This window comes from Camelus bactrianus, chromosome 6, assembly GCF_048773025.1.
Source record: "Camelus bactrianus isolate YW-2024 breed Bactrian camel chromosome 6, ASM4877302v1, whole genome shotgun sequence".
Lineage (NCBI taxonomy): Eukaryota > Metazoa > Chordata > Mammalia > Artiodactyla > Camelidae > Camelus > Camelus bactrianus.
The window spans coordinates 7,861,693-7,878,186 of NC_133544.1; the positions used below are offsets into that span (position 1 = coordinate 7,861,693).

At 43.3% G+C, this 16,494-nt stretch overlaps 1 protein-coding gene and 1 long non-coding RNA gene across 8 annotated transcripts in view; one reads left to right on the forward strand and one right to left on the reverse strand.

The window, feature by feature from the left end:
* The window catches only part of PAPOLA (poly(A) polymerase alpha), a 53,431-nt gene extending 49,514 nt beyond the window's left edge, over positions 1 to 3,917 (reverse strand). For all 5 annotated transcript variants that reach the window (XM_074365066.1, XM_045505762.2, XM_010968763.3 and 2 more), the window contains exon 1: positions 3,686 to 3,917. In XM_074365066.1, coding sequence (XP_074221167.1) covers positions 3,686 to 3,693 — 8 coding nt within the window. In that variant the 5' untranslated portion in view covers positions 3,694 to 3,917. The remainder of the gene's footprint in view (positions 1 to 3,685) is intronic.
* Positions 3,918 to 3,996: 79 nt separating this feature from the next.
* On the forward strand, positions 3,997 to 7,380 carry LOC141577873 (uncharacterized). 3 transcript variants are annotated; one of them, XR_012507398.1, is made up of 2 exons: positions 3,997 to 4,095; positions 4,719 to 7,380. It is a non-coding gene; the product is annotated as an uncharacterized LOC141577873 (long non-coding RNA). The 3 variants fall into 3 exon arrangements; XR_012507399.1 differs by having other exon boundaries at positions 4,012 to 4,095; positions 4,775 to 7,380; XR_012507397.1 differs by having other exon boundaries at positions 4,040 to 4,344.
* Positions 7,381 to 16,494: the final 9,114 nt, after the last annotated feature.

The window sequence follows — 16,494 nt, forward strand, 5'->3', positions numbered from 1 at the left end:
TACATGCTTATCACTATCATGCACAAGGTCCTAGGTTCAATCCCCAGTACCTCCATGAAAAGTAAATAAACCTAACCTTCCCCCCACCAAAAAAACTGATAATGCTTGCTTAAAGGAAAAAAAAAAAAAAGAGTTCATTAATAATCACCATCAATCTAATCACAAACTCTTTTACTTACTGGGAGGCTGTCAAGCTCACAAGGACAGAAAAAAGCATTTCAAAATTCTAATTTTTGCTTGAAAGCTCAAATTCTATCATTGGCCACAAATACTCAGTTGTTTTCTTTAAAGAGACAGGGTCAATTCATTTTTCAAGTAAATGCTAAGTAGTCAAATATGAATATCCATAGTTCGTAACTTGTTCTTTCAGGTAAAAACAGAGCTCCATGAGAAAAGCACTAGCTTAGCTCACATATCACTCATGTGCTCTTTGCAAAACAACCATCCTCCTTTTTCGCATACAACTTTGTGTAATTCCCATTTTATCACAACTTATTTAAAAGACAAACTCAAGGGTCAAGACTTAATAAAATCAGTATTTTTTTACTGCTTCACAGAGGCCTGTTTTTCCAAACTCTGTGTGTGTATATTGTAGTAATACAAAGACAACTAGTAGAATACGGTGCCCTGCCTCCATTCTTCCTAAAGCAGGAGCAGCATTACCCACCACTGCTTTTGCACAATTGGTTCAAACATCAACAGAGTAAAAAAGACATACCATGTCAATATTACTGTGAAAACAGTTTGGATTTTATATACTCCCCAAAAGGATCTCAAGGACCCCCAATGCCCAGGCTTCTACAAATCACACTGAGAACCACTGCTACAGTGTTACTAGCCACCAAAAGGTCCCAGTTCTGCCTGTTAAGAAACTACTCAAATTCCCTCTTCTTTGTGACAGCCCCACAAATACTTGGAAAAAAAGCTACTGTCTCCCCCAGGTCTTGCTAAATACCTCTTCCAATAACGTCAACAACATTCTACAAAAGTGGCATGAATGCTAAGTCACTGATTGTCTACTCTCCTTAAACTCTTTTTATCACCAGTGTGATAGCCAGAACTGAGTTAATAGAAAATAATGATCTGACCAGCATGGAGCAGGGCAGAAATCAGAATACAGTTTCCATAATAAGGGTATTACTCTAAAGTAAAGCAGTGATTCTCAACAAAGAGGTTTTGGCCCCCAGGTATATCTGGCAGTATCTGGACATGTTTGGTTGTCATTACTGAGGAGATGGGGGGTGGGACTCCTGAAATCTAGTAGAGGTCAGGGATGCTGTTAACACACTAATATACAGAGGCTTGCCCCCTGCAAGGAATTATCAGCCTAAAACATCAGTAGTATCAACATGAGAAATCCTGTATTAATGGATCCTGAGACTATCAAAACTTTCAGAAGCTTCATCATGATGGGTCTTAACCATACCAGTCTTTCAAAATTATGTATTTAATTACATATGCTTTTAAACAACATATGGAGGCTTGTTCACAATGTTTTGTAATGACCTGTACTTCAATAATCTGTTTTGATTTCATCCATTCTGACAACTCATCTATGATCTACACTTTAACCCCACCCACTCACCCAAAGTAACAGAACAGGCATACCAAAAATGAAAGTGGAAGTCAAACACAAGATAGCCTGGGAATCACAATTCAGAACATCAAAGAAACAAAATTAATGACACCAGAACATGAAAAACAAAGAAAGCAAATTAATGATGGGGAAAAAAAGCCTATTTAACTAAGTAGTCTTTGGTCTTTTTGTTGTATATTTTGAAAGTAAAACACTTCGGGTTAAAAATAAGAGGGACAGCTAATGAAAAACTGGTCATACTATTCACATTTCAAGAAACACACGAGAAAGGCAATGTCCATGTGTGAATCTACTGTCTTCACTTTGTCTTCTATTTCAAACATTTGAACTAACTTCCAAAGAATATGAAGCACTTATATCTTTAAAGGAAATGTACACCTCCCTTCCTAAAAGAATGTTGGGAAAAAGTAGGTATAAAAGTACTTTTACTTTCTAAAGAGAAAGACAGATTAAATTATTTCTTCACTAAAGCGTTGTAAGAAATACATTTCCTAGTACTGATCAATTTTTAATACTGACATGATTATTAGAAAGAGAAGTCCCTTTTCAAAAATAGCAATAAAATGTGAGCTAACACAAAGAAGTCACATGGCACTGCTGCAACATTTAGGTTTATTTTAACTGCTGCTGAATTTTTTTTTTTATGTCACAAAAATCTTGCTTAGACTCAGTTCTCATAGTAACTCTTATCATTCCACACAAGGATGAGTCAGTTAACAGAGATCTTGCAGACTACAAGATTTTTAGGTCTGTATAACCAGTTAAAACAAATATTCTCATTACAGAAATATGTGGATAGGCTTCTTAACAAAATGACAGGAATGGGTGAGAAGGAGCACGAAATTCCTTTTTAAAATATCCTGTAAAATGCGACAGATGTCTTTAAAGCCTGTGTCAAAGTTAAAGCCTCACCTGTAAAGAGAGACACACATGTAAATAAAACTGTAAAACTATAATCAGTGCTATCTGCAAAAAAGCTTTTTTCCACGTAAAAAATACTACAATAAACATCAGGTGTTACATCAGGTGTCTAGAAACCCTAAAACCTTCACGCTGCATTTGAGTAAAACTGCAAGTGTCAATTACATGCTTCGCTTTGAAGCTACAAAGAAAATTCGGTCCCTCGTCTCTTACACTTAAATCTTCAAAAATGGGAGAAATGCAGTCTCACTATTTAGGCCTCTACAGTGCTGTATGTACGCAGGAAAAAAAAAAAGGCTGTAATCTTTCGATCCCAACAATGTGTTCTCAAATTACATTCCATTCTTTGAAAGAGAAAGAAAGAAAACGAAAACTTTTTAAAAACCCTATAAGGAAAAGAAAGTATAAGACGTAGGCCCAGTGAGATGAGAAAGCACAGATAGACCAGCTTTAAGTCTACAACCAGAAGAACAAAAAGTATCACTGGAGATGCAGAGAGAAGGAAGCAGGATGAAATCTGGCTAACCTATCAAAACAAAACAGGGAGGGCAATACACAACACAGGGCTTTTCGAAGGGGGCACCCTGGAAAGTGCCCTTTTCCTAGCGATTGAAAGCCCGGGGAGCAGTTCTAAAAGAGGGGCTCGGCGCTCAAAACTGGGTGCTCATGCAAGCTCAGACGTGGAAGTGGGTTAACACTGGCCACGATTTGGGCATTTCGGAAACGGCAAGGAGAGGGAGGCCGGGAACAGAAGCAGCGAAATGAGCCGAAGAGGCGCCGGGGGGCGAGCCCCAACCCCGTGCGCAGACCCCGCGAGGAGCAGGGCCTTCCTCCCCAGCCGCTGGGCACTGTTTTTTTTTCCCCTCATTTCTCTAATAGGACGAGGCGGAGAAGCAAGAATAGTAGGGTTAGAGGTTCCTCTGAATCTTCCGGAAGGGGAAGGCCCCCGGCCCCACGGCCGCTGAAGCCAGGAAGGGGTGGGGGGAAGCGGGAACGAGCACAAGGGGAAGTGCGGCGACGAGTGGGAGAGGAAACAGGAAGAAGCCCCAGTCCCGCCTGCCTCCCCCCCGGGGCGAGGGCCCGGCTCGCGCGCCCCTCCGCCCCCCTCCCTTGACGCCCCCAAAGCCCCGCCGGCGTGCGAGAGAAAAGAGAATACAAATCACTTACAACGGCATCGTCTCCTGCGCCGGCACCGCCCAGTCACTTCCCCCCCGCAACCGCCGCCACTGCCGCCCTGGGCATGATCCACTGAGGCGGGAGGGAGGGGGGAGCCTACCTCAGCCCTGGGTCCAACCCCACTCCCGCACCCGCTCCCGCCGCTTTAAGCGCTTCTCCTCCTTCCCCTTCGTCCTAACATGGCGCCCGAGCGCTACCACAGCAACGTTCTAGAACCGCTGACGCCGCCACGCACGCCGTGCGTGCGCCTGCGCAGCAGCCTCCCGGCGCCGCAAAGCCTCACGGGAACGGCAGTTCGTGCTCCGGCTGGCAGTAGGGCGATTTCCGCCCCAATCCGGTCTGGCTTCTGCAGCGGGTGTCCGGGGACGCGTGGGAGCGGCGCGGGAGGCTACGGGCGACGGGTCAGCTCTGGCGCCGACAGCGCGAGGAAGGGCCCGGAGACGCGCCCGCTTCCGGCGCATTGTGAGGTCCCGCGGTTCTTGCCGCCCGAGGTCGCGGCGGCCGCGCTTCTCCTCGGACCGCGTCCGTGGAGGCGTTTGGAGGGGACCGAGGCACCCACGCGTGCCCCTGGTGTCAGCCGAGCGCGAGCCTCCGGACGGGGCCACGTGGCTCATAACAAGTTACTCGACCTGTTCTTAGTCTTCTGCGAAGTGAGAATAATGCCTGCTTCCTAGGGTAGTGGCGCCTGTTTAATGTGCTTATGCAAGAGGGGTGCTGGGCACAGCCGGGGACAGAGGGCGCAGGTGTTACCAGGACTCCCTCCTTCCCCACTAGACTCGCCTCCCTAGTGCGGAGCTTTGGAGCTGTTCTGTCCACCAATATGTATGCAGGCGCTCAAGAAATATTTGTTGAAGGAATAAATTTGCAGGCTAGGACTGTGATGGCAGCGGATTCGGGAATACGAGCTAATTTTACATCAGTATGCGCTGAAACTCATTGATAAAGCTGTTCAATGAAAACATTGGCGGCAGTAACTGGGGATATTAGCAAAGACCATAGATTTACCTGAGGCTGTGTTTCGCAGCCCGTTTTATTCCTAAGGTGGGATCTGGACGTTACCTCCTCTGCCCCCCCCCCCAGCAAAAGTTTGATAAATGGTGCCTGAGACAGACTTGACTCGGATATTCCTTCGCTCTTCGAATTTAGAACTCGCTCCAAAGTGTTAACACAGAAGGTTAGTGAAGGGGAGGGGAGGAATCAAATACGGGAAAGTTAAAGTTCTAAATTCTTTATGTGTATTAATATGCGCTTGTAAATTCTTAGAAAGTTTGACAAAGGATTTCCCTTTTTGCATGAACGGCTAGTGGGACTAACGTTCTAGAACTAATGGTCCAGTGGGAAAAGCACAGGATCTGAATCTGCATTGTCCAGTACAGTAGCCGTTTGTAACGTGTGGCTTTTGAGAACTTGAAATGAGTTGCTCCACATCATTTTTGTTTCTGCCTTCCATAGACTGGAGCAGCAAGGTAACACAACTAAGGACTATTTATTTAGTACCTGGAATTGAGACAGAATGGAAGGGAGCAGGGCACAGCCATTCAAGGAATGACAACAATTAACACCAAAATGGTGGAAGATTCAACTCCTAGTTGGCCTTGAGGATTAAGATAGTGGAAGGTTTGACTTCTAGTAGACCTTGAGCTTCATTATATGCTCATTGTAACATATTAATGTGATAAATAACATGCCTGCAGGCACCATGACAGTCCCAAGGCTAACCATAAAAGGCCAAAGAGTGGGCGGTGGCCCAATTCCTAGGAATCCCAGCCCCTCCCCTAGGGTAGTAGGAATGATCCCACCTGTAGGCATGTGAAGCTACTGAGCCCATAAAAACTGGCACCACCACACCTGGCCGCCCTTTTTCACTCCTCCTCTTCGGAGATGGCCTGCATTCTGTCTATGGAGTGTGCGCCTATTTTTAACTTAACCTGAGCACCTAACTCCCACACCTCTTTCCTTGCCTTTCTCTTGTCTTTTGAAATAGCCTACCCTCTGTGCCCTATGTCTCTCTCTAAATCTACCTTTACTCAACTGTGTCTTGCTCTTGAATTGTTTCCTGCGCGAAGCCAAGGACCCACACCCGGTGGGGCACGTCCCAAGGACTCACCAAGACCTGGAACACGGCCCTCCTCATGCCCCACACCCATTTTTCCTGCATCAGAATGTGCTAGGTACCATGTTACTTGCTGAAGACTTAAAAGGAACTATATTTTCAGATGAGTCAAGGTAGACTTCACGTAGGAGGTGACTTCAGAAGTCTTGATAGGAAAGCTGGGATTCAGTAAGTAGACAAGAGAAGAGCATGCCAGGTAGAGGGAACAATTCAGAAAGAGGAAGGAAGAAAGGAAGAAAAGAAAAGTGCAAATAATTTGAAGTTTACTTGGAGAAAGGGAGACTTTTGAAGTAACTAGATCACAAAGTATGTTGTGGGGAGTGAAGGGAATGAAGCTGGAAAGCGAAGTGAGGGGCAATCATTCAACACATTATTACTGCGGGCCTGTCATGTACCATCATGATGCTAAGCGGGGATTACTTTCCACTATGAAAAACACTATCTAGATCACTGTCCCGCGTAGACCTCACATTCTAGGTGGTGGGAGCAGATAAACACATGAACAGGTAAGGGGATTATAAATTGTAAGAAGAACCATGAATTAAATAAATCAGGTGATAGAATTACACAGCAGTTCAACTTTACATAGGGTGGTGAGATTAGGCCTCTCAGGGGAGCTGACCTTTGAGCTAAGACCTGAAGCCTTTCTGAGAGATTTGGATTTTATCTTTTTGTGAGTGGGGAAGCCACCAAAAGTTTTAAAAACAGGAATGAGATTCCACTGATGTTTTGGGAAGGATCACTCAAAGGATAGGGAATCAATTTGAACTGGGAGAGGTTTTGAAGTTGGAGAACAGGTGAGGTGGCCCTTGCCATGATCAGGTAAGAGATGATGACACTTGAAATGAAAAAATAAAAGGACTAAATAAATAAATGGACCAATTGGAGAGAGATTTAAGCAATGGTGTCAATCCTGGTTGTGAGAAGTGAGGAAGAGAAAGAAGACAAAGATGGTTACAAAGCTTCTGGGGAGGGAGACCGAATGAACCAAGCAGCTACCAGGGAATGAAACAGGAAACAAGAGGATAACCGGGCCATGGTGAAGGAAACTTAAGAAAATTGCCGACATTTAGGCTAACAGATTGCTTTCTCTTATGCTTGCTCTTAGTACCGTCAACTGACCTGACTGGTTGCTACTCACAGCTCCAGGCCTGTTGTTAAAATAAAGCTATTAACTTTACTGTTTCTGCTTTATTCCAGTAATCGAAAGTAACAGTCATACTTGGTTTCTGAGTTGTTCTCCAGGGAGAAGGTCACAGAACTTTATGAAATAGTCTAAATGCCAAGAAGACCGCACCTTGGGCTCTTACAAGATAAAGAGATGGAAAAAGTGACAGCGGCGGCGAGCCTCTATAGAATTGGTCACCTGGAGGCATCATGACGCCACTCTGAGTCTTAAGACGAGAAAATGATTCTGTTGCTTGCTATCGATGCTTTATTGTTTGAGCTGTGGCCATATAATCACCCCGCCCATCCCCAAGGTGGGCTCAACAGTTTTGAAGGCACCAACCTGCTGTGAGTCCCCTTTGCCCGGCAAAGTAATAAAGCTGTGTCTTTCTTCTAAGCTCCAAGACCCTGTCTCTGAGTTTCAATTTGGCTCATCAGGGACTGGGGCCGATCTTTCAGCAACGAGGGGATGAGACTGTGAAAAGAGTTTGATGTGGGTTGATATTAAAGTGACCATGGGACCTTCAGAAATGTCAATCAGGCTATTGAAAACATACTTCAGAGCTGAAGAGAGAAGTCAGGGCTGAAGACGGAGATTATCAACCCTGAAAGCAACAATCCTGTCTTGGAATCCTGTTTCTTCCTTACACCCAGCCACTGCAGTCTAATCCAGTTTATATTTCATAAGTAAGTTGCAATCGAAGTGGTCACAAATCCCCAGTGTTTAGGACCCAATTAAGGCTATAATTTGAGCCAAGGAAAGTGGAAAGTGAGATAAAGCCAATTAGCAGTATGTTGATTAAGACAATATCCGTAGTGTGTTAGCTTTGCCTGGCTTGTGCCGGGAGCCCCGGCCCACTGCCTCCAGCAATGCTGACGCGGCCATATCAGCCATATCGCTGCAACCCTTGCCCCTCCCCAGGCCTGCTTTCTAGCAGCTGCTAAGGAAGGGGCAAGATGTTTTCTACTGGCATCTTAAGTATCATTCAGTTTGCACTTTCCACACAAGACTGTCATAAAGAGTGAGAGATTCCTAAACTGGTTCTTTTATTTAGGTCCACGGGGCAGGCAAATCAAAAAAACAACACACACACACATACACACAAAGAAAAAAGATATATATGGGGGTGGGGGCAAGGAATAACGACTTTATTCAGAAAACCAGCAGACTGAGAAGGTGGGAGACTGACTTCCTAGAGAACCATCTTCAGAAAATATTTTTGAACCTCTTCATGTTGCCGAAAGATCGGCGCCTCCCCCCCCCAAAAGATCGTCCCTGATAAGCCAAATTGCAACTCAGAGAAACAGGGTCTTGGAGCTTAGAAGAAACACAGCTTTACTACTTTGCCGGGCCAAGGGGATTCACAGCAGGCTGGTGCCTTCAAAACTGTGAGCCCACCTTGGGGATGGGCAGGGTGATTCTATGGCCACAGCTCAAACAATAAAGCATTGATAGCTGTCAACAGAATCATTTTCTCATTAGACTGAGTGGTGTCATGATGCCTCCAGGTGACCAATTCAATAGAGGCTCACGGTTGTCACTTTTTCCATCTCTTTATCTCATTAGCACCCAAGGCATGGTCTTCTTGGTATTTAACCTATTTTGTAAGGTTACAGTTCTGTGACCTTCTCCCTGGAGAACAACTCAGAAACCAAGTATGACTGTTACTTTCGATTACTGGAATAAAGCAGAAACAGTAAACCTAATAGCTTTATTTTAACAACAGGCCTGGAGCTGTGAGTAGCAACCGGTCAGTCAGGTCAGCTGACTGCTTTAAGGGCAAGCAAAGAAGAAGCAATCTGTTAGCCTAAGTGCTGCCATTTTATTAATCTTCCTTCATTCACATATTGGGAAATATCTGGATTGTGTTTCAGTGTCATTGATAATTGAAGATCCTGTATGATACAGAGATTTTTATCCCAATAATAAATTACAATGACTCATTTGGCTACTAATGGTGCATACCTTTAAATACTTCAAAAACCAGGTTTATGAGTCACTAAAGTCAAAATAATTACTTCTAATAGTACTGTACTTTTGAGCTGTCTTTTTGGTAACATCTCATTCCCCTTTTAGATGTTTATGTTTTGAAGGACGTGTCTTCTATCATTTGCATGAAAGAAAGAACCATAATCTCATGTTGGTTAGAACTGGCCCCAGACCTGTGCCTCCTCTAGTCTCTGCCTCTCAGTCATGCCCCAGGCTCAAGCCAGCACATGTTGGTATCTTTGATTCGTTCCTTTCTCTCACTACCCATATCCAGTCCATCATCAGATCCTACTGATTCCCCCTCCAAAATCCATCTGAAACCCATCCCCTTCTCCTCTGCCACCACCCTAACCTTAGCCACTGTCTGCTTGAGCTTGGACCGCTGCAGTAGCCTCAGTACTCTTCTCCTGCTTCCACTCCTGCTTTTCTCCCACCAAGTTTCCATAGACAGCAGCTGGACTTGCAACATTCTCTAGATCTTATCACTCCCTTATGTTGCAACTGAGTTTAATGATTCCCTATTGCTCTTAGCATAAAATCAAACTTGGCAATGGTTTACAAGGTCCTGCATGACGTGGCTCTTGATTTTCTCTCCAAATGCATCTCGGACTCTTCCCCTTTCCTGGCTATGCTTCAATTCTACTGTCCTCACTTCTTTTCCTTAAACATGCTGAGGTCCTCTCCACGTCAGAGCCCCCATGCTGTTGTCCCCTTTTGCAGAGCTGTCTAGATCTTCTGATGCCTGGGTGCTCAGTTTGTCAAAGCTCAAATGCCACTGCCTCAGGGATGCCTTCCCAGACCACCTTATCAAAATTGTGTTTATTTTCACTATAGTCCTTATCACATAACCAGAACTTCCTTGTCAATTCTCTTTTATTATTTATTCTGTGATCCCCACTAAAATCTAAGCTCCATGAAGGTTAGGGACACTGTTTAAACTAAGTCCAGAGAATAAAACAGTGCTTGGCACATACTGGCACTTAAAGAATTAAGTTGTTTCTGATTCCTTCAGGACATTGTAGATTAGCTCCATATTCCTGTTCAAGTATTTATAATTCTGCAATTATTCTGGCTAAAAAAAAACAAAAACAAAAAAACACAGTTGGTAATTACCTTAGGATGAACTGCCCTATCAAAATACCACAGAATGGGTGGCTTAAATAACAGAAATGTACTCCTCACAGCTCTGGAGGCTGGCAAGTCCAAGATCAAGGTGTCAGCTGAACTAGTTTCTGGTGAGAACCCTCTTCCTGGCTTGTAGATGGCAGCCTTCTCACTGTCCTAGCGTGGCAGAGAGGGAGAGTAAGAGAGAGAGAGAGAGAGAGAGGGAGCGCGCGTGTTCTCTGGTGTCTCTTCCTATAAGGGTACTAACCCAACTGGATCAGGGCCTCATCCTTACCCTTATGACCTCATTTAACCTTAATTCCTTAGAGGTCCCATTTCCAAATATAGTCAATTAGGGCTTCAACATATGAATTGTGGGGCATACAAACATTCAGTCCATAATAGTGATCATCTCAGATTGTTAACTCCTGGAAGGTAAGGATGCCTGTTCAATCATATTAACTAACATCTTTTAATATCAGGGAGGCCAAGTATAGCTCAGTGGTAGGGTGCATGCCTAGCCCCCATGAGGTCCTAGCTTCCATCCCCAGTACCACCATTAAGACAACAAAAAAAAATTTTTTTTAATATCACAATAACTAGTTATCTCTGTGATAACAATTTGCCACAAAATTTAAGCTACTTAGAATAACACACACTTATTATCAAATAGTTTCTGCAGGTCAGGCATTTGGACCTGGCTCAGCCAGGTCCTCTGCTTCAGGGTCTGTCAACGAGGCTACGTTCACGGTGTCAGATGGTCTCATCTCAAGGCTCAGCTGGGAAGGATCCACTTCCACACTCAGTTTGGTTGGCAGGACTCAGTTCTTCGAAGCTGTTGGATTGAAGGCATCAGTGTCTTGCTGGCCGTGTGTGGAGGCCCCTCCCAATTTCTGGCCATGTGGGCCTCTCCAACAGAGCGGCTTGCGTAGTTAAAGCACATAAGGCCGGAGGCAGTAGAGGTGGCTAGCGTGATCTCACTCATAGTCCTCTGTAAGCTAAGCTTTGCTGCACTCCATTGGGTAGAAGCAAACCACATTCAAAGGGGAGGGGTTGCACAAAGTCATGGACACCAGCGGGCAGAGAGCACTGGGGGTGTCTTAGAGTCTGCCGGCCACATCAGCTAAACTGACTGGGCCACACCCAGATACATTCTGAATAAAGGATCTGAATCATATTCTGATTAACTTCAATTCTTTTTAAATATAAAGGACTCCAAAATTTTTTTATGGGAATTCAAATGGTTTTTTTCGTGGATCTAAGGAATTCTATGGGTATGAACAGTCCACATTTTAAGAAGTGCCTGGTTTTTATCTGTTTGTTTTCAAAATAAACAACTTTTTATTGAAGCATTGTTGATTTACAGCATTGTCTTAGTTTCAGGTGTATGGCAAAATGATTCAGTTATGCGTATACATGTATCTATTCTGAAATTTTTCAGACTCTTTTCCATTATAGGTCATTACAAGAGAGTGAATATATAGTTCCTGTGTCAGGTTGTTGTGTTTTTTTTTAACTTTAAGGACACATGGTATACTTCACTATTTTTTAAGATAGAGTACCAACTCCTTTCTAAATGATTATTAAAGTACAACTTACACAGTGAAGTGTGCAAATATTAAGGCCTTTGTGCTTGTCCCCATCTCTGTAGCCCTCCTAACTGAGCCAAATGAATTTTTACCTATGTACACACCCATGTAGTTATCACTTAAATCAGGAGGTAGCAGCAGATACTAACTAATATACATAAAATAGATAAACAGGTTCATACTGTATAGCACAGGGAACTATATTCAATATTGTGTAGTAACTTATGGTGAAAAAAGAATATGAAAATGAATATATGTATGTTCAGTTATGACAGAAGCATTATGCTGTACAGCAGAAATTGACAAAACGTTGTAAACTGACTACACTTCAATAAATAAATAAAAAAAATATATATATATATATACATATATATATGATAGCAAATGTCCAGTCCCCCAGCAGGCTTCCTGCCAGTGAATAGCCTTCCATCCCTACTACCTCCACCACCACCAAGTAACCACTATTCTGATCTCTATCCCTGTGGCTTAGTTGTACCGTTTTTTCAACTTTGTATGTGGTATTTACACTTGTATCTAACTTCCTTCACTCGGTATTTCACCTGTAAGATTCTTCACGTCGTTGGAGGTAACAGTTCACTCTGGTTCGCTGCTGTGTGGTACTGGCTACTACTACAGTGCATCTTCCTCCTATTGTAGATATCACCATGTATCTTTCTCCAGTTCATGGACATTTAGATTGTTTCTAGTTTGAGGCATTTGTGAGTAATGTTGCTCTGAACATTCTTGTACAGGTGATTTTTAGACAAAACCACTATTCCTCTTGGGTATATACCTAGGAATGGAATTGCTGAATCATGTGTAGATCTATATTTGGCTTCAGTAAATACACCTAAATGATTTTTAAAGGGAGAGTACCAATCCATGCTCCACTGTGTATGTGAGTTCCAGCTGCTCCACACCCTCGTCAACACTTGGTATTATCAGTGCATTTAATTTTGACCGAAGTGTCGTAATGGGATCTTTTCATTTGCATTTCTCTGATGATTAAAGACTTTCAGCCCTTTTCAGTTACGCTGGCTGGTCATTTGAGTATCTTCTTTTATGAAGCAGTTACTCAAATTTTCTATCTTTAAATTGAGTTGTCAGGTTCTTGTTGACTTGTAGGAATTGTTAACATATTCTGAGTTCAGGCACTCTGTCACAAGTATGTACTACAAATATCTTCCCCATTCTAAGGCTTGTCTTTTTATGCTTTTAATGTTGTCTTGAGAAATCTTTGCCCACTCCAGGGTTATGAAGAATTCCTCTTATGTTTTATTCTTTTCTAAAAGTTTTATTATTTTGACTTTCATATTTAGGTCTGTGATCTATCTCAAAGTAATTTTGCCTATAGTGTGAGGTAGAGGTCAAGGTTTTTTGGGGGGTGGGTTGTTTGCTTTTAATATATAGCTCTCCAATTGGCCTGCATCATTTATTGAAAAGTCCACCCTTACCCTCATTGAATTGTAATAATGCCTTTGTTGTAAATCAAGTGATTATGAATATGTGAATCTGTTTCTGGACTCCTTATTCTGTTCCATTGATCTATGGGCCTGTCTAATTACAGTAACTTTATAGTAAATCTTAATGTCTGAACAGTGAAGTCTTCAAAGTTTGTTGTTCTTCAAAACTGTCTGGACTATTCTAGGTCCTTTGCATTACCATATACATTTCAGAATCAGATGATCAATGTCCACCAGAGAGACAGATTGAGAGAGAGAAGGAAAGAGGGAGGAAGGAAGGAAGGAAAGAAACACAGAGATTTTGATTGGGACTCCTTTGACTCTACAGATCATTTTGGGGGAACAATTGATGTATTAACAATATTGAACTTTACAAGCCATTAACATCTTATATCCCTCCCTTTATTTCACTTCTAATTACTATCGGCAGTGTTTTTGTTTTTTTGGTTTTTTTTTTTCATTTTCAGTATAGAGTTCTTATACATCTTTTGCTAGGAAGCAAGCTGCTGGAAAACAAGCCGCTAGAAAACAAGCAACTAGAAAACAATCCGCACCTAAATTTCAATGAGCTTAAAATACTATATTCACACTTACTTGCTTAAAATGCACGTGCTTGCTTTGTTTTAATGTTTTACGCAGGATATGACCTATAGCACGTATATATGCTAAAGAAAATTTGTAAGGAGAAATCCTGAGATTGACGTAAGGGAACGAAGAAGGGCAGATATTTCCTTAGGGTAAAACTATGGACCGTCCTGGAAAGCCAGATCATCCACTAACAGAACTTTGTTCTGGCATGAAAGCATGCTGTTTAACCCGAGGGAAGTATTTGCTATCTCAAGATGTCCCGGAGGCAATAATAGGATAGCCTTAGAAAATCTGCATACCCCAAGGAGGGTGATTGTTCCCGGAAGGGAGAGGCCTGACGTTAATCAGTTAACCAGCAAGCAGAACTTAGTGCTTAGGGCATGGAATATCTAAAGCCCCACCTCTTTGATCGCATTTTTTTCCTGAGCTGTATACTCCTAATAAATATGATGTCTACTAGGCTTTCGATGCTCTAGATCCACGAGATCTTGAGTCCCCTGGTCCCATCTTTGCTCTTTACTTTGTCTCTTTGTTTCTTAAGTCTTGCTTCGCCCGTCTCCAGACACAGTCCCGAGCTGCACTGGGCGCAGCAATCTTTCTTAGATTGTCCCTAGGTATTTTATCGTAAATGACACCAGCTCTTTTTAAGTCATAGAAAGATGTCTATCCAAAATGTAAGCATATATAACAATGTGTCTGTCAAACTCACAGGTATAGAGAAAGAATGCTTAGCACTGACAGGCTAGCCTATTCAGATCTGGAGGGGAAGATTGCCTTCAAAGAGCCTAATTATAAAATGACAATGGATCAAACCAGAAATATGGAAAGTCACCTTAAAGACAGTAAATGCTTCCTAATCTACAAAGACCTGAAGAGAGAACATGCCAAGGAGAGTCACAAAGGTAAAACTCGTCACTGCCCATCCAGAGGATGTCTGGGAAAGTGCGTCTTGTCAGAAGGACCAGAGCACCTGGCAGGCACGGCAGGGATGGAGCTATCAAGCCAGCCAGCGCCAACACCTTGTCCTGGTTTTGCATTCACCAAGCACTCCTGATCTTTGGCATCTCACATAACCTGCCTCCAGGAAGAGAATGTACTGCTGAAGTGGGTGCAAGTCTCAACTCACCCATCTGTGTTTCTCATTGTAAATAAATTGGTCCTCTGTCTTCTCTGCTGGTCTCTTAGGAGATTAGTTAAGACAAGTCCGCATCTCAGGGTCCTATCTATCCTTAGCCACTGTTGAGATCTCTCTTCTTAACTTGCATGGCTGAGGGCCAGACTCCAGAGTGAATTCACCGGAATCAACACGACTTAGTAAAGCATCTTGGCGACACTCAGAGTTACTTAAGTGTCCTGTCATAGCCATATAGAAATGTAAATAAACTATGGACTTTGTTGAATGACTAGAGATACGATTAGATATATTTTAAAAAAGCTGTGTAACAAAATTTCAGCTAAACAGCTTTACACACTAATATTTATTGCAATTCTACCATGTGCTCTGCACTTTTTTGGTCTCTAGAGAGACAGTAAAAATGAAACAAAATTCCTGCCTTCATGGAGGTTACATTTTGGCGGGGGATATAGACAATAAACACACAGGAATATAAAATGATGACAAGTGTGGGCAGAGAAAAGGAACAGAGTAGAATGTTATCAAGAGGACAATCTGGGGAGGCCTCTCGAAGGAGGTGATATTTGACCTGAACCGCAGGTGAAGTGTGGGTAAGCCGTGTGGATACATGGGGGCAGAGTATCCCAGGCAAGGCTCCAACACGGAGTGTACTTGGCAATGAAGAGTGAAATGAGGGGGCAGTGAGGTCACAAGGGATCAGACTGTATCAGGCCTGGAAAGCCCAGGTCAGGACTTGGCCTCCCACTCTGTGAGTTAGGAAGGCATTGGAGGGCTTTAAGCAGATCTGACTTCTGCTTTAACAAGTTCCCCTGTTGGTATGTTAAAAGAAGTCACAGAAAGGAGCAGGCCCAGCGAGAAGGTGACAGGAGCAACCCAAGTAGGAAATGATGGTGTCTTGGGCCAGGACAGTAATGTTGGAGGGGTGAGAAGCAGACAGACTTGGGATATGTTTTAAAAGTTAGGCCAATATGATGCACTGATGAACTGAATATGGGGCAGCAGAATAAGAAAAGAGTCAAAGATGCCTCCGTGATTTTGGGCCTGAGCAGCTGGAAGCAGAGAGTTGCCAATACCTGGGTAGGGAAACCAGGGCAGCAACGGGTCCAGGGGAAGGAAGAGACGAAGCCAGATTGTCCATGCTAAAGTTTGAGGTGCTTATCAGACATTCAGGTGCAGGGGAGAGAGAGTTTCAAGGAGGAAATGATAAAATGTGTCAGATGATTGGAGAGGCTGAGTGAGATGAGGCCTGAGAACTGACAATTAGGTTTCAAAACGTGGAGGTCATAAAGGGGACCAGAATACTGAAACCGTGGCTGGGGGAGGATGTGGACGTCTAGGAAGTTTTTTTTATTTGGATTGGTTTTCTTCTGGATTTGTATGGAGGTTAGGATAATAAGTTTGAAGCTAAGGGTGGTGATCCAGAGGAGAGGGGGAAAAGCAAGCTGCAAGAGAGAAAGGGCAACCACAGGAGCAGAATCAGGTGATGTGAGACGAGATGGATTCAGGGCACAAGCGGGAAGTTGATCTTAGGCGGGAGCACAGACAGTTCTCCGCAGCAGGTGGGCAGGCAGGGGCAGGTCTGCAGTAGAGGATGGAGATGCTCTCTTTTGATCACTTGGGTTTTCTCAGTGAACTCAGAAGCAAGGTCATG